At 41.8% G+C, this 26015-nt stretch overlaps 1 protein-coding gene across 11 annotated transcripts in view; it reads left to right on the top strand.

Moving 5' to 3' along the window:
• The window catches only part of kirrel3b (kirre like nephrin family adhesion molecule 3b), a 151789-nt gene that overhangs the window by 118439 nt on the left and 7335 nt on the right, over nucleotides 1–26015 (top strand). For 2 of the 11 annotated variants that reach the window (XM_047594518.1, XM_047594520.1), the window contains exons 7-16: nucleotides 1226–1331; nucleotides 9304–9452; nucleotides 9594–9721; nucleotides 10218–10344; nucleotides 19114–19214; nucleotides 22411–22621; nucleotides 23921–24028; nucleotides 24486–24569; nucleotides 24872–24987; nucleotides 25688–25774. In XM_047594518.1, coding sequence (XP_047450474.1) covers nucleotides 1226–1331; nucleotides 9304–9452; nucleotides 9594–9721; nucleotides 10218–10344; nucleotides 19114–19214; nucleotides 22411–22621; nucleotides 23921–24028; nucleotides 24486–24569; nucleotides 24872–24987; nucleotides 25688–25774 — 1217 coding nt within the window. The remainder of the gene's footprint in view (nucleotides 1–1225; nucleotides 1332–9303; nucleotides 9453–9593; nucleotides 9722–10217; nucleotides 10345–19113; nucleotides 19215–22410; nucleotides 22622–23920; nucleotides 24029–24485; nucleotides 24570–24871; nucleotides 24988–25687; nucleotides 25775–26015) is intronic. The other 9 variants (XM_047594519.1, XM_047594529.1, XM_047594522.1 and 6 more) reach the window with 7 other exon arrangements.

A 26015-nucleotide genomic window follows, 5' to 3' on the forward strand; every position in this document is an offset into this window, starting at 1 on the left:
TCACCATACACGGCTATACACAGAGCTATTTGGCTTCATTACAGTGGTGTTTGTGCTCCTCTTTAATTCTGTGTGAATATCTGTATCCACCACACTGATCTTCATCCGCATCCACTCACAGCTCCTGGTTAGTACATTAGTATTACCGAACACAGAGCAGACACCTTTGAAACAGATGGCTACCCCAGCATCATAATCCGAACCAGCTCTTTCCCTCTGTGACTGCTTTAAAGCTCAGTTTTAGACAAAATACACCCAGCATATTTTTTAGAGAACTGCTTTGCCTGCTTGAATTTTTTTTTTTTCCTCCAGTCTGGGAGGTAAATCGCTGTTTGTTTCACATGGGAGTGGATTGATATGGAAATGAAGATGTATCTTCAAAAAGAATCCCACCTTTGTGAATTAGGGATAAATTAAGTTCTTTAGAAAATTTACATAATCTCAATGTTTTCTAATTGTAATTATAGCGTATCGCTGAGGTTGTTCATTGTTTTACTTGCCGCCGTTTGCACTATGGACTATTCACTGTTTGCAAATTGGCATTTACTGCAACTCATTAACAAGTCAAGCTTTCCTTTGATTTGCTCCTTATAACGTTGCTTGTGAATATATGAGAATTAAAACGCGGCGCATCACCCCCGCCTACTCCTACTACACCTGTGAAATATACAGTGTTATTTAACAACCGGGCGTAGACCCCTGGTGGGCGGCAGGAATATTAAAATAGGGCGTTGAATTATTCAGGAATAATTGCCTATTATTTGGGAGAAAATGCTGCGATGAACCGTGATAAGTTGTCACAACTGCTCTAAGCACTGCCACAGTGTATTATTGTAAGATAATCTGAAAAAAAAGACTTTCACCTCGTGGTTTTAAGTGCTGTGAAATTACCTTCAGTACAGTTTGTTGCGGCACATCTACACAAAAGGCCACAGAATCCGTTGTGGATCACAAAACAAAACATATTTTGAAAATGTAGATCCCTCAAAATATTTAAAGACTTTTTTTTCTTTTTGGTTCGACTTTGCATGTGTTTTGTTTTTACTATGTACAGGCTGTCTGGTTTGTCTCTTCTACTGAATGTGTAATATCTTTTCTTTCTGGCCTAAATTCAGATAGTGACAATAAAAAAAAAAATGTCTACGGCTCCATAGTTCACTACAGCATTTTTGAGAAGTCTGCCAGTTCTATAATTGGTCATGTTTGTGCCTCTGTGATTTTACAGATCTCCCTCTTGTCAATCTCTCGGTGGAGCCTCAGCCTGTTCTGGAGGGCAACCTCGTGAAATTCCACTGCTCCGCAAAGGCCAACCCTCCCGTTACGTTCTACAGGTGAGATGATGTTACTGGAGAATATTCACACTACACACACAAGAAATGAAAGAGCACATAAGGTGCTGATATTAAATCAAATGTAACACTTATTGATAGCATTACTCACCATCGGACACTCCCTTCTTTTGTTGCGACACCGTTGTATCTACCCACACTTTGAAATGAATGCATGGAAAAAAACATGAACCAAAATTTTAGAAGAACACACAACATTTCTGTCATTTGTGGTAGGTTGGTAGATGAATTTAAGGTCATGCAATTGTTATTTTTGCATTTTATTTAAAGACTGACACTCAAAGATAGTGGGACTTCAGTAAGACAAGGTCATTGGAAGGGACCGCACATAAGAAAGAGTGCACATGAGAAAGAAACTCTGCTAGGCGGTTTATGCTTCTGCATCACTTTGAAGCAACTGCAGCTACAGTGACAGCCCAGAGCCTATGCAGACCTTGACACCGTACATTGAGGTATGCGTACCCACAAAATGTAACTATGCGTCACGGCAACATCTGTGATTTGGATCAATAAAGATGAATCACATTGAGGAAAGGTTAACTGAGGAAGTTCGAAGGTACAAAATTTTGTGAAATTCAGTAAAACTTTGGCAAAACTTTCAGTTGCCAAGTTGGTGAAAGTGAAGCATGAAGTAGACAATGATAGACATAGCATACATATGACATAGCATAGACTACGTGCAAAGGTTACGCCGTCTAGTCCCACAGAGGCATACACCACACTTTACAAAGGTTAAAATGTGCCTGAAAAATATGAATGCGAACTTAACAAATCAGAACCAACAAAAGAGGCAACAGACAGACTCCAGAGCTTGGGGCAAACTTGATAAAGGAAAATTTAAATTGCATTTACCCAAAATGCGAGAGAGCTCTTTGAAAGAACCTTGGCCCAGCTTATCACATATCACTCCTACCGTGAAGTGACATGAGGTATGCTTCTGAGTGCTGGGGGGGTGTTTGTGTGTTTGGAACCATTATTGCCTTTTTTAAAGGCACAAAGACTGCAGATTGGAGAAAAGATATGTTTGGGAAATCATCACAACAAGGACTCAAAAGGTTCTCCCAGCGCAGCAGACTTGACTGTCGCTTGAATGACTTAACGATTGCTCTTGATAACATATCTGCTCCTTATTTCATGTTCAATAAGTTTTTTAACAGTTTGGGAACATGTTTTCAGTTTGGCTGTTATGTGAAGGTTGTTGACAAAAAAAAGAAATCCACTTCATTACGGCTGTGTGTTTTGTGTGTATGTGCATGTGTGTATTTCATCTCCTCATGCTTCAGCTATCTCTACCTAGCCTCAGTATAACGGCAGTATGTTTATTTATTTATTAATTTTACAGTATTTGCACATAACACAGTTTAATGCTTGATGAACTGTTGACTTCAGAATAATCCAACACATTGAAACATGCTTTGTATTTAAATAGATAACATATTACCTGGCGTTATATCGCAGAAGACAACTAAATAGATAAAAGTGTTTCCTGGATAGTGGACTATCTCACCAGGAGACTTCAGTATGTCAGGTTGGGGAACTGAGCGTCAGGAACTATCATCAGAAGAACTGGAGCTCCACAGGGGCCTGTGTTCTCCCCCTGTCCTATTCACCCTGTACACCTTGGACTCCCACACAGAGTCATGTCATATGTAGAGCTTGTAGAGGTTGTCAGATGACAGTGCAATTGTGGGGTGTATCAGGGAGCCCAAAAATCTGATGAACAACTTCGTCTCATGGTGTGAACCTTCAATATAGCTAAAACTAAACAGATGGTAGTGGATTTCCAGAGGTCCAGGCCCCAACTGCTAGGGCCTGTGTGCCTGTGAGTGTGTAGATGTGTTTCAGACCTATAGGTACCTTGGCCAACAAAGACTCAGTAAGCAAAAAAAGATTAGAGCCGTCTCTACTTTCTTAGGAGGTTAAGATCATTTAATATCTGCTGGGAAGCTGCTGGACATGTTCTATCAGATTGTGTCCTCTTCTATGCTGCGGTGTGCTGGGGAGGCAGCACTAAGAACAAGGACACCTCACGCCTGTGGTAGAGGCAGTGCCAGAGTCCCGGCAGTGGCAGAGGCAAGGACATTGAAGAAACTCTGGCCCTTTATGAACAATGTCCACCATCCTCTACACGGCACCATAGTCAGACAGAGAAGCTTGTTCAACGTTTCCCTGTGAGGAACCAACTGGACTATTATAATTTCACTATTATTATTATTATTATTATTATTATTATTATTATTATTATTATTATTTCCCTCTGTATAACTAAAGTATCTATCATCTGTCTAATCTAATTCTTTAGATTCATCAAACCTTATTGGTATGCTCTCCGATGTTAGATTCCATTTTGGGTTTTATTTTGTTTTTGTTTTGTGTCTGTAAAAATGGACGTTAATTATCCTCATGAAGTCTTGAGGGGCCATCCAGACGTGTAACACCAAAGTGATTTGTCAAGAGATGGTTTTTCTGTGTGGGAGGTTTTTAAAACCCCTCGAAAAAATAAATGGAGTGAAATCGATAGCAAAGGGAATTGGCTGGCTGTGAATCTCGTAATGGTACTGGGAAATGAAATGGATGTACAACACACTCACAGGTGGCAAAACAGAGATGTTGCTTTTTTGATGGATCCTGCCCTTTTGGAAAAAGAAAAAAGAGAAAGGGGGAGGGGGGCTGTGATGCTGTGGAAAACAAGGTTTGTATTTGATTGTATAGGTGCACAGCCGAGGCAGAACGTCTATTTCACCTGCAAAGGGATTTCACCTCTATTGTTATGAGACTGGATCAATGGTAGACTTCTCCCCGGGGTATCAAGAGCTAAAATTCAATGCCAGTTGAGATGGCTTTTTCTTTTAGTTTGAATGTTTCTACAGAATGAAAAATGGTCGAAGGTTGTAGCTAAAAAAAAATCACCTAATTCCGACCCTCCATTTTATTTTTCGTCACTCTTCTGTCACTGTGTTATGTGCTCTCTTACACAATTTGCAGGTTTAAGAAAATATAGTGAGGCTAATATCTTCTAATGCTACGAGGGTGCACTCTTTGTCAGTTTCACAGATCCAATGTCTCCCATTTAGATGTTTCTGCAGTTTATACAAGCACTTCAGATCCCCCCTTCACCACTGGAAGACCGGGGGGTTTGGGGCCTCATAATGCTTGCCTGAGTGGTTTGACTGGGGAGAGGCCCCCACAAATTCTCCCTCTGGAGAGCAATATCACAGAGGAGAGCAGGAAGCTGGTCAAGCAGTGTGGGGCCATTATTCAGTGCTAATACACTCTGTCTACCCCAGATCAGATACTGCACAAGGACAGAGTAGTTCTCAGACGAATGGCCTCTTTTCCATTCCCGAGAGAGCCATCTATTCCCAGTGTGCACTGCACCACTTTGCCATCCTACAATTCAATGGACACTTGAGACAGACCCAAGATAGTTGGGGGCACTAGTCAAAGGGACGGTGCTTTTTCGCTGCCTATAGGATTTACGCACTGGTTCAGTAAATCTTAGTTAAAACCTGAAAATGGACACATGGACTTTGGCCAGATCACAGCTCGAAGGGAGAATCAAAGAAGGAAGTAGTTTGTGCGAAGGTGAGAGAGTTGAAGTTGAAGTTGAAGTTGAAAGCGATGCCGGAAAGTCTGAAAGTCTGAATGAAGTAAGAGTAATGGGCATGTGTTGCAGGCGGTACTCAGGGAATCAACACTCTCTGGGAGGGAGTGCCGTGTGGCTTGGAACATCTTCATCATGGTAGGAGGGATAACTGGCAAACATCACAATCACTCACCCACCATCTGATGAAGACACAGAGGGTTTTTCTCAGATCCAAACAAGAACCCACCAGAGAGAAGAGAAAGAATAACAAACAAAGCAAATCAGGTCCCTCATCTGCAAATACCACCATGCACAGAGCGACAACACTGCAGCAAATAACATCCCAGTCCTCCACACATACGCTCTGTGTTGTTGTTGTTGCTGCAGTTGAATTCCTTTGTTTGCTTCTGACTGACACCATAATCACCATATCTTCTTTTTTTTTCTTTTGCAAACCTTGGAGGTTGCTAATTGATACATTTAGCATTTTTTGGACATGGCTAATGCTGCCTAGTCACAACATCCATGCTTAAATTAGCCGTACCCCGTTCACACTTGCGCAGCTCGTGTGAAAGCAAATAATACGCTATTTTAGCAAAAGCTTCAGCGCAAAACCTGAAACATAATTAGTTCAGCGAATCTCAGCATAATTGCAAACATGCAGAATAATTTGCACTGTTTCGGCAAACATGCAAAACAAGCTGAGACTGACCGAAACTGGAAATAAGCCTAGAAAGTTGCAACTAAGAGTGTAGCGCCGTAAAGCTTGACACAATCCTGAAAAGTCCTATGAATTTCTACAGGTTTTGCCAAAATGCTTTAGCTAATTCTTATCCAGTTTATAATAATAATAAAAAAAAGATCAAAATAGATCTGTAATTATGTCCATGTCAGAATCACAACATGCTGCTATTAAACCTGCGTACTTATTTTACATTACACTGACAGTAGTCATCACTTTCAATATGCAAGGAGGGCACAGCAGCGTGCTGTGCTTAACCATGCTGATAATAACTGTAGGGCCTGATTTACTGTGAGTCTTGATGCTGATGGCACAGATACCTGCCTAATTTAATTGTTACTGCTTTATTGCCTTAATCACATTCAGCAAATACAAAACTCCATCCCTCCCCCACAATACTTTCATCCTCTGCTTCCATTAATGGCAAACCTTTTATCAGTGTAACAGCGTTGGCTTACACATCCAGCGACGCGCACACCACGTGTATGCACACGCAGACACGCACAGCCACACACAGAGTCACGGCGGGATTCACACCCTCTGTCTGATTCAAATCCCTGAACAGGATGTAGCAGTGCAAAGTGAGTCAGCTATTGAGTAAGCTCGCACCGGTCCTTCTAACCTCCCAAAGGGAATGCAGGTGTTTGTGTTACCCCGGGCCGGCTATGTTTAGACATGAGTCTTGGACGAGGCCCAGCGCGCCGACAGAGCTCCCATGCTCCCCGAGGAGGACGACATTCTGTCTCTGCTCCCTCTAACACCGTCAAGGGCTCCCAAACTTGGCAGCCGCCACCTCCATTCAGGAGCAGCCGGCTGCCCGAACATCTGTCCTTACCCTTTACGACTCCTACAGTATGAGCCGGCAACGTGTAGGTGGAAGCGGTGACATACTCTTATATGTGCAGATCTCACAGTCATCTGCGTCGCTGCTGCTGTTGTTGTTGTCATCATCATAATCATAACAATCATGACACTGTTAATTTGAAATGCGGCCCTTTAGTCATGAAATGCATCTCCTTTTCTACTCAAAGGAACAGCTGGACAATGGCTTGGCTTAAGGAGAATGGAATATTTGCTCATCTGCACGGCATAAGTTAAAAGAAAGAGCAGATAAGCAGCAAATAATACACAGGGAGAGTAACACAACTGATTTCTGGAAGCTAAAATACACCGATCAGGCATTACATTATGACCACCTAATATTCCTAACATTGTGTAGGTCTCCCTTGTGCCTCTAAAACACCTGTGACTCATCAGAGAATGGACGTGGGTCTTCTGAGGGCGTCCTGGGGGTTGAGGAGAGGTGCCCTCTGTGCATCATCCCACAGACACTTGATCAGTTTGGGATACAGTGAATGTGGAGGCCAGGTCAACACCTTGTGCTGTTCCTCTTATTTTTTGAGTTGCTCCTAGAGTGTCTGTCTGTGTCAGGCTGCATCCTGCTGGGGATGCCTGCTGCCATCAAGGAGTGTTATTGCTATGGGGTGGGGGTGTCTGGTCTGGCCTAGGTGGGTGCTCCATGTCTAAATAACATCCACACGAATACCAGGTCCAAACGTTTTCCAGCAGAGTATTGTATTGTCACAAGATGGCCATGTTATACACGTTACTTGTCAGTGGTTTTAATGTTGTGGCTGAAAGGTATAACTGATCTAACATTTGAATGATGAACAAAGAGAGAATTTGTTACACTGGGATTATGAGCGCAAATACACTAACTCCAGACTCAACCCTCATTATCGAGTGGGAGTAAAAAGGTTTGAATCTATTTTGCAATGTTTATTTTTATTTTGCAAGGCCAGAGATAGTATTTGGTCAGGACCCAACATCACTGTGTAGGTCGGAACTTGTCACACCAGTCCAAGTGATCGTTTGTTACCAGGCAACGATCTCTACTGGGTGTTAGATGCTTGACAGTGGCTTTGCAGACTTCATTCTCTGCTGTTACACCAGGTCTGTGAGTAGGTACAGTACATGCCCAAACTGCAGGTTCCCAGTCTGCACAGTTGATGTAGGAACAACTTGGTTTCTGCTGTCCTTGAGTTGATAATGTTAAAGTTAGCCTGACAATAAAAACCTAAAAGTGAGGTTATTGTATTCTATGTTAGAAATTGCTAAGGAATGGCTTTATGTCAGGCTGGACTTTACTTTACTTTACTTTACTTTACTTTACTTTACTTTACTTTACTTTACTAGATGTAAAACCAGTTTAATTCCCATCACCTTCATGATCACCATCACAGCTGCCGTCATGGACAGCATCATTCAATGATCATAACCATTATCATCCCCATGTTTGTCACGATTACGGCAACTGGTACAAGTGTAATTAATAACTTATTCATCACCAGCATCCTCTTGATCATCGTAGTCATATAAACAGCAGCTGAAACATTTGTAGTGTTAGTCATATTCAGGGGCAGCGCGCTAAGAACATCAACGCGCATCATCATTAACATAATGGATTTTCGCGTTCTTTTAATCTTTCAGTGTGTGACATCTACATGAATCTGTGCTAATATTTTGACGATATTCCGCCAGTCTCTTTTAAAGCCCTTCGACTGCATTCTCCCCGAATGCCACTACTGCTCGTTCAGACGTTTAGGCAGATGCAAAAACACCCTTATGCCCCAATTTAAACATTTTTGGAAAACGCAGGTGCTGCTGAGCTCTCAGCTGTATCCCTGTCACGCAAGCAAACAGCTCTGAAAGGATCTACTGCTTAAAAAAAAGGGAAAAAAAAAGCGGGCACGCAAAAAGAATCCCATGAAGCCCAATTAGAATTCTGCTTCACTTCACTTACTGATTGAATGAGGTAATCTGTTCTCATTTAAATGATAGCATTTCAGTCAAGCATGGGGCGAGCTTAGTCATGGAAAACAAATGAGTTCTCTATCCCATGAAAACTCTTCTCGGCTCTGGCAGGAATGTGAAAAGGAGACTGTCACTGTTTTCATTCGCCACATCAGCATGCAGCCACGTATCCATCGCGGAGGCCGTGATGCATTGAATGCCCCACAGCAGCGTCTAAATGTTTCCAAAGAGACCCGACGCATCTATGGATACCCTTGCTACATTTTTATAAATGGGCCTTGTCTGCAGCAGCAGCGGAGAGCCATCCACACCACGCAGAGTGAGACGCCGCTGCCCGTGACATCGTAAAAGTCTCACCTCAACATGTGGGGAGCGCCTGTATCGCAGGCGCAGAAGCCATCATTCACAAACACAAACAGATGTTTTTTATGTGATCCCATGTCAATTTATTACTGTCAGCTGTTGTGTTTAATACAGTATGTGTCAAGCAATGTCTTCAAAGGTGGAGGAGCGACCCATTTGTCATCCTGTGATTTGTTTTTCTTAGCTGGCACTCTGTCCCACACTCTCTGTCTGCCGTAATGAGGAACGTGCTGTCTGCTCTGAGTTGCCAGGGAGCTTGTCACGGCATGGAGGGCTGCCACAAAAATATGCTGAAGCCAGCACAGAGAACCTGCCCCAGAATGATGATTTATTCTCACAAAGGAACTCCACTGACATAAGGAGGTGTGAAAACCTGTCTTAACGCCTTTCCCCCTTTTCCTTTCTCTCCTTCTCCACCCTTTTTCGCCGTGTCCTAATCCTCACACCAGGTGGGCCAAAGGAGGAAGTATAATCAAGGAAGTCACTGGAGACACATATGAGGTCATTGTGGACCATTCCTTCTTCACAGAGCCCGTTTCCTGCGAGGTTACCAACCCTCTCGGCAGCACCAACATCAGCCGCAATGTTGATGTTTACTGTGAGTGGGCCCATCAGTAATCTCGAATACCTTTCTACAATACCAGCAAAGTCATTATGCAAGGTTATGGATGTTTACTGTTGTTCGCATTTTGTCGAGAGCCGGAGCTAGCTAATGCTTAGTTATGGATTCTTTCAATAGTTGGTCCTCGCATGGCTGCAGAGCCTCAGTCCTTGCAGGTTGACCTTGGATCTGATGCTGTGTTCAACTGCGCCTGGACAGGAAATCCCTCTCTTACCATAGTGTGGATGAAAAGGGGCTCTGGAGTGGTGAGTACATTGGTTCACACTGCAGAGAGCGTGTATGTTTTATACATTATACAACCACGAACTGTGGCATGCAGTTGATTTAAAGTTGTGTCAAGCTAAGATTTTTTTTTTTTTTTTTGTTATTTCAGAACTTCCATGGCCTAAAAAGTACTTTTTTTGCAGTTGTAATTTTATGTCCTAGCTTTAAGGTCTGTCTAACCTAACATTTCAGGGCATTATTGTCCCAGCCTCTTGGTGACCTGCTCCCACATGATTTGATCCACAAATTCAGACTCATTTCACCTTTCCTTTTGTCAACATCAAAGGCCACAGCCTTACTCCACCGAGCTCAGACCCTAAATTGGATTTTAATAATTGAGAAGAGGTGCCCTTTAAGGTATTAAATGATCCATGTGCTGCCTTGGCTTTTCCCCATAGCGCTGCCTTGTTGCCATCATGAATGCAAAGGTGTCCCTGCAGTCGCTGCATGTGATGACCTTTGACTTCTTTGCCACAGGTTCTTAGCAATGAGAACCTCCTGACGCTGAAATCTGTGAGACAGGAGGACGCTGGGAAATACGTCTGCCGCGCTGTGGTCCCACGCGTTGGAGCTGGGGAGAAAGAGGTGTCTCTCACTGTCAATGGTAAGCTGGATCATTGATATGTCTTTCACACAGACAGGTCCTGATGCACCCACACAAAGCTGTCATACTCATACAAGTGCGAATCTTGAGGTCAGCAGTGGCAAGAAGAAAGCAATTTGTCACCGCACTCTACCTCCTCTGTGGTTTACATAAGCCCTCCTTTGATAAACCTCCCAAACCGCCTCTGCTGCAGTCTTTTTCATTTAATGTATCTTTTTTTTTTTGGTGGTATTGTTAATTTTCACAGGAAGCATATTAGCAAAACACTCGCAAAAGAGGATGTGACAGAACAGCTGTTTCAGGTGCACCTTACACCAGGCAACCACTTCCACACATACCAAAATAATTTTTTTTTCTCCCGTGTTCCTCGGCGGCGTTTCGAGATTTTCTCTGTACGATGAGTCCGTTGCTAAACCGCATCTACCAGTAGAAATGCCGTAGTAATATCCAAGGCCTATGCATGGTGCTGTTTCTGTTACTGAACTCAGCCAAAACAAAAGAAGAAGAGGGGAAACATGTGCATCAACCCTGCGCGCCATGTACTTACATACAGTATATAGATATGTACAGTAACACTATATATTGTCCTAGCCATCCAACAAGAGCCTGTAGTCCACCATTGATGTTGTTATGAGACATCGGGGACCGGAGGGTCCACACACACAAAAAAAAAGAAATCGCACAGGCTCTGATTTTGTCTTTTTCACCCTGGAACCTGGATACAAAAAGGTGCGACTCCCGTCACCGAAAATTCAGGATCGGTCGTCATGTCTGGCCTGAATGCACAAAGCTCAAGTGTCTTCACCCAAAAATCATATTCGTGTGGATGTGGCCTGCGGAGGGGGTGTATTTTCGAGATGCAGCGCCAAGTTTCATGAACAGGTGAAATGTATGGAAATTCTAATTATATTCTGTGTGAGTCACAGGGAAGCTGTCTTTTCTGAGGCACTGACTGACTAATGAATACCAGCCTTGGTGGGAGACCTGGCAACTCTCAAACAAATGACTTCATTATCAGTGCTTGATATTCATGGAGCATTCTTCGGTGTGGCAGAGGTTTGTAGTTGTGGGATTTGCATGTTTCTTATTTTCCCTGTGTCCATCTGAAAGAAACATGTGCCAAATGAAGTAAAAGAAAAAAAAGGAAGGAAGCGAGAGCGACTTACAATGCTGACAAGATGATGTGGAGCTAATGCTCACAGTGTATCAGTGCACATTTTGAAAGCTAACAAAAGAGTTTGCCTGTAAGCAACACTGGTGCTGATTTGGGATAAAGATATGTCTACCAGCAAACAGCGTATTTAAAGATTTTCTTTGCGAAATCCAGACGCTAACTTTGCATATCACAGAGAATGGGGTACTAGCATTCCCTCCAGCGCCAGATCAGAAAAATGACTTTCTACGAACTGCTACGAGCTCCCTCACTCTGAGCCAGGAATTTAAACAAAATCAAGGCAAAGTCTGTGACTAATTCGTTCATCTAACGTTATTTTGAGGGCAACCTATACAGGCATTTTCCTCTCTGCTGCCTTAATATGTAAAGAGAAGAGACTAGGTGTTTTTTCATTGCATCCCTTCTCTGCTCATGCAACTACGAGCTGTTGTTGTTTTTTTTAAAAATGATGCCATGAGAGAAAGGAGATGGATTGTTTTAATAAAGATTACAACACAACTCGCTGGAGCTCGCAGGGAAACACACAACAAAGCAAAAATGGCACATCTATTCAGTCTCTGCAGACTTCATTCAAGCAAATTTGCAGTGTCTTATGGTCTTTTTTTTATTCCTTTTTAACATTTACTTCATTCTTTTGGCCTGAATTGTCATTTGACATTCAAAACTTGCTTCCTTTCTACACCTTTTTCTGGTAATAGGAATTTGTACACCTTTTTTAATAATAGATTTTTTTTCTTACTCACACTTGAGGGGCATCAGATTGTGCTAGGTTTGAATCTATTTTGCAATGTTTATTTTTATTTTGCAAGGCCAGAGATAGTATTTGGTCAGGACCCAACGTCACTGTGTAGGTCGGAACTTGTCACACCAGTCCAAGTGATCGTTTGTTACCAGGCAACGATCTCTACTGGGTGTAGTGCAAACACTGTGGTTGAAGTGGTGGCTTGCGGGGGAGCCCCCTCCGGAGGTTCATTGATTGTCCTCTGCTACTGTCTGCAGACCTCTCATTTGCCTATGAACCCATCAGCGCTGATAGTCAGTGTGATTCCATTGATTCAGAGCAGACAGTGAATATATACCAAACGGGCGAGTTTTGTCTGTTTTATTTCTTTTAGGGTCGGTGGGGAAGATGGCCGAGATAACAGTAATAACTCAAACGAGGCTGTGCACATGCAGGATATGCACGATGCCGCATGAGTCTGCAGCATATTTGAATGTCTCTTTGCTGTTTGTTTTCCCTGCAGTCAGATTCCTTAATGCCATCATTTGAATTACATGTGTTTATAATCTGTCATTCCCTCTGTCTCTCTCCCTCCGCCGTCTTGTGTCACCAGCTCCCACTGTGCCATGGCACATAGACATGAGGATTTTACTTTCCCTGGGGAAGAATGTAATTTAATTATAATCAAACAGCTAGCAGGGGAGGCACTTTGTGTTTAAGTCACTAATGGGTACATATTGCCAAGTGTAGTCAAACATTTTCAGAGGGGAAGGGCCTTTCAAAATTTCATACGTTGGTCATCAAGTGGGTCTGAGAGAGGTGTGTGTAACTCAATGCGTGCTGTTATTTCTATAGCAAAATAACTGCATGTTTGTTTCTTTATTACCGCCCTGCAGAAGTTTTAAGGAAGTGTTCTGACGTGCTCTAAAAGAGGCACCATATATTTGTGAAGTCCATGTGCATAAGTAGACTTCCATTTGTGTTTGTGACTATGTGTGTGTCTTCGGGCAAAACAATATGTGTAATGACACACGTACAGTACTTGGGCAGCCTAGGGAGAGAAAACCCATTACCACGGTAAGGCAGAGGAAGGGCAAGAGAATCTCCCCAACAGAGCGCTGGGTAGTTATAGATCTTTTTCCTTCACTTTTTTTTTATTCCCAGGCACTCTTTATGTGCCTGGTTAATTAGCGTTCAAGCCTTCATTAAACTGCCAGTGCCGCCGTATAAGAAAAGAAGAAAAGTGCAACTTAATGAAGGCGAAAACTGAATTTAAGATGCAGCGCATTTTATCTGAAAATGACGGCATATGATCTGCACAACTTTCAACTCACTTTTTTTCCCCCCCATCATGATGTTATTCTTAAGTGAAAAAAAAAAGGCTAATTAATTTATTCCCTCACCTCGTATTTAAAAAGCCTCCTTTAGATGTGTGGTGAGGTTTACCACCAGGATGGGTCATTAAGGAGTTTAGGCTTGTTCGCGCAGGCTGATACGGTTGTCGGAGTGCAGCCGCTCCATGGTGCCCTTTGTGTATCCAGGGAGGGGAGAGTGATTCAGGCATCCAGAAAATGGAGGCTGCAAATAAACCAGCTCACTCAAAATCAAAATAATCAATGGTTCCATGCCACCTTGAATCTTCATCAGATTAAATAGCCAGGAATTCACATCACACATCTAATTTCGACGCAAGCTAATGGAACAAAACACAGATGTTAGCTTGTGGGACTGAACATTGTGTTTAATCGTGTTTACTGACCTTTACTGCTTGTGATCACATCGCTCTTTGCAAATATCAGTTTTAGAATATTATATACAGCACAGATGATTGACAGAGACTCTATCTACATCAAACGCCATTTAAAAACAATAATCCGATCAGGCCTCCACATCGCTGGGTTCAGAGGGCTGATACTGTTCGGAGTCTGGCTCTCACTGATCACAATGTGATGTCATTATATGCATCTGTGTGTGCATCACAAGATGATGTCGAACCAGACGCTCTGAACGTGGCCTTTTTCTACAGTCTCAGTGGAGATTCATTTGGTCAGCTTCACTATTACACACCATTCTCCTGGCCTGGAGTAGCCAGGCTCAATTCTTATCACAATGTGAGTCTGGTAACAATCCATGTGGATTTCATTATGGGGCATGTTTCAACTAATATAGAGAAGAAGAAGAGAAAAAACACATCTGTACACATATGGATAGTATTATAACCAGTCAGAGCATTGTTAATTGTTTCTTTAAGGTTATTTTGCTCTAAATATATCTACAACAGACGCATAATGGCATGTATGGCAATGTCGCTGTAGCTCTTCTGTCCATCACCGTTATGAAGTCCTTTCAAATGATCTGATTGGCCTGATAGATCAGTATAGTAAAGCATAATCAGTTTCCCAATGGACCAAATTGCAGGATGTTGGCTTGACTTGCAAGGCAATAATAAGTGACCGTCTGTGACATTTGCATATATTGCAATTGCATTGATGAATTAAGCATCACAACGCTTGAGTCAGTTGAGAATCTTCTGATTCCCATTAGGGAATTTTTTTTTTACAAAGACAAAAAAGTAAAGGAAAAAACTAAACATAGCACAAATTAAAAAATGGGATGGATTACATACAGTAAGTGCAACAGTGTAGATCAACTGTATTCTTTTTCTCATGAATATGTTTTTCTTTCCAAGTTTGTATGTCCTCTAGATAGAATATTGTCCATTGAATACAAATGACATCCTTCATAGCCACTCTCCTGCTCATTCTCTGTATGCTGTTTTACTCACGTAAGAATCTTCTCCGCAAGAATATGCGTGGTGTTGACTAGTCCCTTCAACTCTATTCTTCTTATTCAAAAATGGATGATTTCCTGCATAATGATGCAGACTGATAAAGTTTTTTTATTTTTTTTTTACGTCTGTGCTTTCTATCCGTCGTCTGCAAAGATTGCGCTTGCAAATACGGGTTGTACTTGCAATTTTGGTGAAAGCACTATTTGTGGCAGGAAAATAGAATGATGAGTGTTTGCGGCCTGTGGCGGTGATACTGAGTTATTACTGTAAATGTGTTTCACACTGTGAAGTGAAGACAGTATAGATCACGCCGCACGCAGGAAAAGTAACAAGGAGAAAATGCAGTCTGGTCCCTGCTGTAAAGACGTATTCATCCAAAGCAGGCTAATGACAGTGAAGCCATCAGACTATTCAAGGTAGTAGCGTTTGTATTTTTACAAATGTTAAACATGAGCCAGGCGGGGTTGGAGATGAAACCATTTGTAATCTCCTTGCATCCGCCCTGACGCCCAACTGCTTATGTGATAACATGTTGTTGAAATAAAACAGCAGTCAGAGTTGCACGGGTTCAAACTTCGTAAGAGCTCAAAGTTCAGTTCACACAGATTAAAATGCGTCGGTCATAGTTCATCGTTTTAAATTTTGTTCACGGTCCTAAAAGTGAAAAGTTCACGTTCTGGTGTTCTGTTTGTTTTTAAATGAGCTGCTCTCAGCTATTTTTTATCAGAGGGACCTCCTCCCAGCTCCCAAACTAAATACCGTTCACTACTAAAGTATCACTGACAGATTACTTTCAAATGCCGCACTGTCAGCTCACGATCTTACCATTTGTTAATGACTTCTTGTGATCATCATTCCCTCACAGATCTCCCCCAAACCTGGTGGGATGCTCCGATGCGTTGTTGATGCTTAGATTGCTTCGTTCCTTGTTTGAACTTGTTTTTTAAGACTCAGCGGGCTCAATTTGCAGGAAGAGGGAGATTTGTTTTTCCTGGCAGAATCTGAACTGACTATTTTTTTTTCGTATAAAACACTTTTAGAGGCTCCAGCTGTAACACTTGTTGAATTGCCCGCTGCACTACCCATGTCACTGTGACTGGAAGCAGGGCTGGTTCCAAAACGGTGTGAGGCTAAAAATTCAATTAGAATTTATTTATTTAGCGTGAGTTAAGATCCAGATCCAGATCTAGATCCAGAGCCCATAGCTGTGGCACGGGAAAACTCCCTCTGAACAGGAAGAAATCTTGAGCAGAACCCTCGTATGGTAGAATAATAGAGAGGCAGACATCTGGACTTTTATTTATATTTACATATTACTTGTTACTTTTATGAAACTGCATGTATCCACTGTGTTTTTTTTTGCAATATTTAGTATTCTGTTTCTAATATTTAGCCTAATGTACAGTTATATATTTGCACAGTATTAGGTTTAGGGTCACACATAATAACTGACTCTGGTTGACAGATTCAACGTATAGATGGGATCTCTTCACTATAGATTTGTCCCACGGGAAAATGTGGCCCATCAGTGACCAAGTGTTTTTTTTTTTTTGCTCTCCTTTACCTTAAAAGAGACCAGAGAAATCAAAGAAAGCACCGCGCTGAGGTGCAGAGGAAATGTCATGCCATTGCTCAAAGCGAAACGCCTCGGTTTAGGAAGGAAATGTAAGCCGTGGCATTTTGACACCCACGCCGATATTGTGTAATCAGATTGCAATGTCCACTGCAGAGTTAACACCTCCTCAAATGAATGAGTGAAACATTGCACCAAACATTTTGATTACCTCCCCTGCTGCTGGCATTGATGTTGTAGTGCCTCCCACCTCCCGGCTACCAACGTGTTTCTGCTCTGATCGTGTGGCGAAAATGGGTAAAAAAACAACAACAAAAAAAACATGCTTTTACACGAACGCCGATACCCGCGTACGCTTTCAAGTCAGGCTGAGCATGTGAGATAAAGGTATCTAATTATATTTGCAGCTCTGATCCATAGCATAGATCCCAGCAGCCACAACCGACAGCCTTTCGCAGCCTACAAACAATTAATTTTGTCATGTGTTAGGAGTTGGAGAACATGCCATCCACATACTCATGTTCTAATCCCATGCACATCTGACCTACACATGCAAATGCGCTTCTGCAGTGTGTAGCTCTCACATACTGTACTAATACTATTACTGCATGTTGGCAAACCAGTGGAAGACAGTTTTCAGGAGATTTTGTCTGCAGCACTCAAAGCGCGGCACTAGGAGCCTCAAAGCATCCTCTAGTAGCATACCAAGACACCATCTGGCAAAGTCTCATTAAAATGCTAATTCATTTTAATAAGAGACAGGTAATAAACTGCAATTATGTATCGTCAGAGAGATGGCAAAGAGCGGGAGTTTGAGGGAAGTCAACGGGGATGTGAGTTGTCTCACTAATCAAGAAGCTGCCTCACTTGCCACCCCCTCAAACCCACATTCTTAACCTTAAAGATCACACGAGACACACAAAACGTTTGATTTTAACAGCCTTTTAAAGGCCTTTTTACCAGATAAAGAGAATGGCACGACAGAAACACTTCCTGGTGCTGTTTTTGTGGGAGCAGCACTGTAACAAACCAGCTTTTAAATGTAAGGAAGAGGTGGATGTGAGCAATTACCTCCGTTTGCACTGGCATAATCAGATTTTTTTTTTAATTGAATTCTGCCCACAATATGACTAGAGGGTTTAAAAGAAAAGGAAAAAAATCACACGGAATAAATCAATTAAACTAAAATGAAATGAAACTAAATAAAATCATTCTGGGGGTTGGGATTCAGTTTTTGTAATGTGAACAAACCAAAGGCGGCTGATTGTAGCGCACATTTTATCATTCTTAATTTATTTTTTTTGAGACACGCGTCCGATTATGCGATGTGGAGATCTATATTTAAAATCTCGGACCGATGGCGCTGAGCAGCCGATCCAGGGCAGAGAAGAATGTCATCAGCAGTACACAGAAACAACACAAGACATGCAGGCAGATGGAAGATTCTTGTGAATTAAGGCAATGCCAGATGCCTTCATGCAAGTCTTGGTCAACACACACACACACACACACACACAAAAAAATCCATCCACACTGTCATTTCATCTATTAAAATAACATTCGACACACGTCTTCACAGTGTATGTTTCAGGACCGAAAGGGAAAATGACACATGAGTGACAGAATTGGGTTACGTGTGACATCTTGTCTTCATATTAGTGCTGTCACCTGGCGTGAGCAGCCTCCAGACCAGATGGCAGGCAGACCAGTCGTTTAGGCCGAGCCGCCCTTGTCAGGCAAGGACAGCATATGCTGGCTCCGAGTCCATAACGGCTGTTCGTCTTGATTGAACTGGCCTTGTTTAAGTGCTTTGTAAAACTAATAAAGCCATCGCTTTTAGTCAGTCTTTTCACAGGTCGTGTTTTTTTGTGACTGTGCGAGGTTTATTGATTGCCACAATACAAACAACTAATAACACTGCATGAAATAAAAAATGCAGGATTTGTCCCACAGCATCTTGGCGAGTGTCTTGTTTTGTTCCCTTTATAGAGCTGGGGCTTGTAACGTTTATGTGCCGATCTACTGGTTCAGAGGTCAACTCTGCTGCAGGCAAATTGATTGAGGTGAAACACTGCGACAAGTGTGTTATCTCCCCACAATGGCATTTTCCCTTTCCATCTGTGCAGTCCTGATTACGCTCCAGAGAACAACGTTTATCTCAGTGGGAGAAATCAAGCCAGCCATAAATCAACAATTTCTTGATCCAGAATGAGGTGCAGGCCGCCACTTGCGCCCTTTGTTCAGGCCCGGCGTGTCCTTGGTACTGAGGGATGAGGCATGTTCATATCTCGCTGCAATACAATCTTCCCCAGGAGCACCAAATTACTGAACACTTCAGGTGTTACTGCTCGGAACAGGGGACATTTAGGATATAATCTACCACCAAGGACTCAATTGAGCGGGGTTGTCACTCTGTGTGACCTGAAACTGAAAATGAATTTAATTATTCATGTTTCAATTTCTGAGACTCATATTAAAACTTTTTTTTTTTTATGGTCGTTCTTTTTCAGGGCCGCCTACTATCTCCAGCACGCAGACTCAGCAGGCTTTGCATGGAGAAAAAGGACAAATCAAATGCTTCATTCGAAGTACGCCTCCTCCGGACCGCATCGTAAGTACAGCAGGAGCGTTTCATTTTTATGAACACATCTGTCTCAAACTTTCCTCATTATTTATTGAACCTCTGGTACCTGAGCACTGCAAGTTCAACATTATGACATCCACTTTTTTCACTTTGGTGTATTGCTCTGTTAACTGGACAGCATAAACATTCTCCATTTAATAGACGCTTAGTATCGATCCCCTAGGGCAGGGGTCTTCAACATTTTTCAGGCCAAGCCCAAACTGATGGAGACATTAAGTAGAGACCCACTACCTACTATATGTGTTCTATATTGAGCTCAGCCTAGTGCTATTTGTAAATATACATTATTATTATCATAATTTTGCATATAATATTAAGCAATCCCTTATCCCTTTGCTAAAATATATAAATATATATAAAAAAATGTCTAATCAACCAAAGATTTTGTGACCCCCCTGCCATACCTCCGCGGACCCCCTATTGAAAACCTGTGTCCTAGAAATGTCCTTTTTGCCCAACAAACTCTGGTTCGTTGCCTATGTTGTCATCTAATTTGATAATTTTTATTAAACTCCTTGACGTCAGGCTTTTGATTTACAAAACACAAGTGTGAAGTCACATGGCACAAGTTGCAGTTATGTCAGCTGAAATCAGTTTGCAGTCAAAAAAAATCACAAGTTTGACTCACACTCATAACCTGCAATATTTTCTATTATTGGAAGTAAAAGTAAAATGTGTTTAGGAAGTGTTTTGGTTGAGTCGATGTGTACAGACAACATTTACATTGAAGATGTTACAGTTCTACCTGTGGTAGACCGGCAGTCTGTCCTCTTGCCCACACACGTCCGAGACTCGGAGGCTCCAGCATCCCCACTGACCCTCTAAATATAATAGACAATGGATGGATTTGTTATTCAGTAATGTCTAAGCTGTCTAAGCTGTAGACAGCTTAGCATTCATATGCATTCAATATAATCAGATTGCATTCAAAATTAAACAAGATTTTCTAAATGCTGTGAACTTGACATCTTAGACGCATGTGCATTTTCATAAATGGTTAATAAAATTAATTGTCTGAATTAATAGATTTGAATTGGCATAATCCAAAAAAGAAAGTGCAGAGCATTACTCACACCCACACACAAACACCGCAGCAGACTCAGCATTGAACCAACGCTAGGAATCAATTTTATTTCATTCAGATCCACTGAAAGAACCTAGATTGAAAAATGCAGTTATTTGACTGAATTCAGTGTTCTCTAAGAATCCAGTCAGACGCTATTTTTAATTTATAATTTTCTTCCTGTATGGCATACAAATTGCGTTAGGTGGCAAATCATCCAAGGATGTGTGCAAAGTTAGACGAGTCAAATAATGCTGCTTCTGAAAACGTCCACAGGATTTGTTGCTTTTACTTAATATTTTACGTGCTCCTTTTTTACTCAGTTTCATTTACGTCCCTGATATTTCTCGAGTTTCCCAACAAGCACCTCTCTGTTGGGGCCAGCACGCCATCTCTCCCAACGGCCAAATCCAAACAGCACATTAATTCAAACACTGCAATCAGAAGAGAACTGCACAGAGTACATGCAATTTGCAATTATCTGTTGGACATTTGCTCAGTCTGCAAATGTTGAACAATTTGCACTGAGCTGGAAATGAACAGCAGCAAATTGGCAGTAAATCAACTCAATTTTTAACTACAACTTTTAATTTTTAAATCATAACACAGCATTTAAATGTGAATATCCCAGATATATTCCCCCTGATTCATTTCTCTATTGGATCACAGAGCTATTCATTACACAAGGTAATGTCTGTGCACTGATATTACAAGTTCGTGTCACCTAACAGAACAAAACATCCCAAACTAGCCTTGGAATATAGTACTGGGTTCATGTACTTGTCATGTCTCTCCACTGAGAAGGGAATCACATTGGGTGAGTTATCCAAGTACAGTGAAGCACAGGGTGCAGCAGCATCTCAAGTGTATCTTCCGGTGAAGCGCACACTGAGCAAAGGATACTGATCAGCAGTGAGTCGGTCATCTTTAATATTTGGATCCCATGTTGAGTTGCTTTTATAACATGTGGCAGCTCTTGTCAGGGTAAAAACTGGGTGAATGGGACAGGCAACTGGCCATATTTAGATGGTTTGCAAGATGTGAGCGGGTTTACATGGCGTGGTTTTGCAAAATCTTTGTCACTGGTAGTAGTTCTGTGTAGTGTTCTTTGGAAAAAAAAAAGTTTTCATATTGTATTTACCACAAAATGTCACGAAAACCCGGAACAAGAGTTAAGAAAATATAACACACAATATATGAGAAAGAAAAATATGTACTGTGTGTGTGTGTACATATATATATATATATATATATATTAATCCATCATCATGATTAATCTGATTAACAATTTGCTCATGCAAAATGAAGCATGATTAATATGGATTAAAAGTGGATTATATTTAATCGTGATTAATCGATATTAATCCACAACAAGCATGTGATTAATCTGATTAAAAAATTGAATTGTTTGGCAGCACTGATAGATAGATAGATAGATAGATAGATAGATAGATAGATAGATAGATAGATAGATAGATAGATAGATAGATAGATAGATAGATAGATAGATAGATAGATAGATAGATAGATAGATATCTTTGCAGATCTTTGTATTAAGTCGGGTGTCGGTCTGTGAAACAGTCCCAGAATTTAATCAGTTGATTTGTGTGCCTGGACATGATTTTTATGTGTTTTTCTTTCTTTCTTTTTTTTTTTTTTTAATCATGAAACTCCCTGCTGCTTGTATGAAGGTACAGTGCAAGCTGGTAGAAAAACCTGTCTTACGAGGTTTGCAAGGGTGGAGGGTTTCAGTTTTATGTCTGGGACCATTGCTTTTTCGTTTTAGTTTTACACTTGAGTTTTGTTTTCCCTTGCTGTTCTCATTTGCCTTAGTGTCGCTCATTTCTCATGCTTTCACAGCTGGAAAGGTACTGCCAACTGAAATACATTAGTTTCAACTTCAAGCTCCGTGTCAAGACAGAAATGGAAGATGACTTTAATTACATTTTGAGAATATATATCACAAACTCCCACAACACTGGGCTGTATTTTTTATAAAATCCTGTTGTTATTTTGTATCTTTACCCTTTACACCTATTTATAGAACACAAGTGACAAATCAAACAGTAGCACCTCTTTGTCTTTTTTTTCTTTGCTCAGGCCTGGTCATGGAAGGAGACTGTGTTGGAGTCCGGAACGTCTGGCCGCTACACTGTGGAGACTGTCAACACAGAGGAGGGAGTAATCTCCACCCTGACCATGAGTAACATTGTCCCGGCGGACTTCCAGACCATCTACAACTGCACCGCGTGGAACAGCTTCGGCTCTGACACCGAGATCATACGCCTTAAGGAACAAGGTGGGAGCCAAGGTTCGACAGGTTCCACCTTCCTCTTCTTCAGATCACTCCACTGTGGTTTTCTTGGTGGTGACAGTAGTGACCAAGTTGTAGTGTCATGTGTGCATCACTGTGGTTTCTCCAGTCCTGTGTTGGTGATCCCATCGCTGTTTATTTTACGGTTTCTGTGTAAATGTGATTCTGTATATGCACTGGACACACACACACACACACACACACACACACACACATGTACTATATATATTTGATCCTAAATCCATACTTGTGCTATCATGCTATCAGTTTTCTTTCCCTAAATTCCTTCAGAACTTATTGGTTAAAAAAGACATTTTACCAGTTTGGAAATGCAAGATAGTGCATGGCCTAAATTCTGAGATGTTTGATGTAAAGTAAATGTGATGATACCACCAATAAATTCGCCACAAATGAGTTTTCTCAGTTGTCGGTGACAACTTAGCCCACCCTTCATCTAAAAAGCACTGTGCCTCATGCTTTCCTTATGCTGAAGATAAACTCAAAACGGTCTCCAATACGGACACTTTTTGTGTCTGTGACCTTTCCCCCTCCGCCGTAGGGCAAGCTGTGTTTTCTATCCACTTATCGCAAATGATAAATTATAAGCTGCTTATGTGAAAGTGACATTGATCAATGAAGACATTAAATAGCCTTTTAATAGTGTAGGAAGAGCACTTGGATGTTTGCATTTGTTTTAAAATGCGTTAAGGTCATAAATGTGATCCCGGTAGCGGAGATCCTCATTAAAGTGTGCTTTAATGAGGACCTTTGCTGCTGCTGCAGAGTATAGATACATGCCTGCTGGTTTAGCCTCTTCCTAGTTAAAACATCCGCACGGGTACGGACAAACGCGATTACTCATAAATGAACACGCAGGCTCTTGCACTCGGTGGAAATAAAAGCCCTCGGTGAAACGGTGTTATTAACCTAAATGAGTGTAAATTAAAAGTTATGAGACAGTAGCACAATGAGATGCTATTAGCAGGAAAATGTTTATCAGCGCTGGTAACAAAAAAGGATTGGTAATAAGTTTGAATTTGAACATATGGGCTTTTTTTACACTGTGCCTCTGTGCCATGGTGATGGGATCGTGTCAGAGCCACTCATAGGGATGCAATCATGTTTGTTGCGGGGCTACAACTTAAGTAGAGCAGGTGCATGTTTGTGCCCCTCAAATAAAGTACAAAGCGAACGTATCCTGTTGTGTATAGCCACTTACCATGACACTGAACTAAGTGCACATATCTGAAATGCGTGTGGTATGGTGTTGTAGAAGGACATGTCTTTCTGTTGCAGAATCCCTTCCTGTGGCGGTGATCATCGGCATTGCAGTGGGAGCCTTCGTGGCCTTCATTGTCCTCATGGGCACCATTGGAGCATTCTGCTGCACCCGCTCCCAGAGAAGTACGTCGCCCTATCCTCCCGTTATAGCCACTGACGCATGCGTGCCGAAGTACTGTGTCATCGCCTAGCACACTAAAAAATGTCCACCTGTTGTTTTCATTTAATCAAACTGTTTTCTCACGCTGTGGCTTGAAGTTTCTTAAATATGGGTCATCTAAAAAAATGAAAAAGACTTTGCCAGAAGTGGTGAGTTCAATTTTGGAGCGAGATGAAGTCAGTGTTTCAGCTGGACATCTTTTTGTGGTGCAGAGATAGCCAGATTGTGTTAAGGGCTCATTTCATGCAGTCTCAGTCTGGCTCCATTCGCTTTGGAGGCTATTTACATCCTGCGCAATGTTCACTGCCACCCACCCATATTCCAAGTGACTCAAGTTAGAGACAGTCAGCCACTGTCTCTGTCCAAGAACCACACTGTGCTACTGGTCCCTTCAGCATGTCTATTGTTTGTATACTACAGAGGAAGCGCACCTGGTTATGCCCTCACTGCCCGTCTCCATCTGTGCTCACCAGAGAGAACTTGCAAGCAAAATTAAGACAGAAAGTAAGACTTTATTATATGACAGTACAAACATCAGCATTGTCCCAAACAGAATGAGCCACCGTGGAAGGCTTTGTGAGATATGCGGAAAAAGATAATCTTGTCTTGGATGGGAACAAATGATTATTAATAATGCTGTGTATTGTTTTCGTGAAATGGGGGAGCTCTAACAAAGCAAGCCCGGGGTCTTTGCTAAATTTTGCAATGCCGCAAACTGCACTGAGGGGAAAATTGTAATGTCAACAAATACAGAACGCCGTTTATCCCGGTTATTAAGACGTATACGCGTTGTCTGTTTCCGCCAGATCTGAAGGGAGTGGTGTCGGCCAAGAACGACATCCGGGTGGAGATCGTGCACAAAGACCACAACGCGGCACGGGAGAACGAAGAGCACACCTCCATGAAACAACTGATGGTGAGTGTGAGTGTCGCAACATACTACTTTCTTCGCGTTCCTGTTGCTGCAGAAATAATTTTTTTTGCATGTCGGTTACATAATGAATGTGCTCTACAATTGAAATTTCCATTTCCCCGTGGAATACATTATTTCATGAGTAATGAAAGTACAGAAAGGCATGCAGATTGTGCTGTAGCCATGGCATGTGGTTTATATTTATCAAAATGATGCCACTAGTCCTGTGAGCAGAACAGAACCCTATACATTTTAACTATGGAGATGTGGTTAATCCCACAGTGGGTGTACTTCTGGATCCACATGCCTCCCAGGCACACAAAGAACTGCTTCCTCCTTCGAGTGCTACCAGCATTTTGGTTTCCATGCCATTATCTCCAGGGCAGGGCTTTTTGTAGTTGGAGCTTTTGGATTACCTTTTCTTTCAAAATACCTAATACAGTCGGCATATGATGTTGGCGCAGGGAAATGAGCTTAGCTACCTCACAAATCTGCATTTTGTAAAGATAAATAAAAGATATTCACGGATAAATTATTAACGCTCCCTGGCAGCTGCGAGTGAAGGTGAAACATGTCTGGCTGATATTAAAAAAGGCGAACAAGTAATAAAAAGTTAAATCCATCCGTCTCGAAGTGTCTTTTTGCTCCGAGTGGAAGACTTTGGGAAACTACACAGGCTCTTAGTATGCTCTGCTTGATTTCTGTGAAGGTTGAACGAGGGGAGTTCCAGCAGGAATCTGTTCTGAAGCAGCTGGAGGTATTACAAGAGGAAGAGAAGGAGTATCAGCACATTAAGGTACGAGCTGTGAACAACGAGAGTGTGAAAGCATGGAGAGTAAAAGGTGGTGAGAGAGAGAGAGGGAAAGGGAGAGCACGCCTTTGGGGTGGATGGTGGTCTTCATCTCTGGTACCAAAATAGCTGAAAAGTATTAATTCCTCTCCCCAAAGATAAGTTCAGAGGCAAAATGATTCCTGTTATAGGTCTAATTTTAATTACTAGTTTCTCATCCAAGATGGTTCAAAAAAGAAAAAAGAAT

The sequence above is a fragment of the Mugil cephalus genome, chromosome 9 (assembly GCF_022458985.1).
Source record: "Mugil cephalus isolate CIBA_MC_2020 chromosome 9, CIBA_Mcephalus_1.1, whole genome shotgun sequence".
NCBI lineage: Eukaryota > Metazoa > Chordata > Actinopteri > Mugiliformes > Mugilidae > Mugil > Mugil cephalus.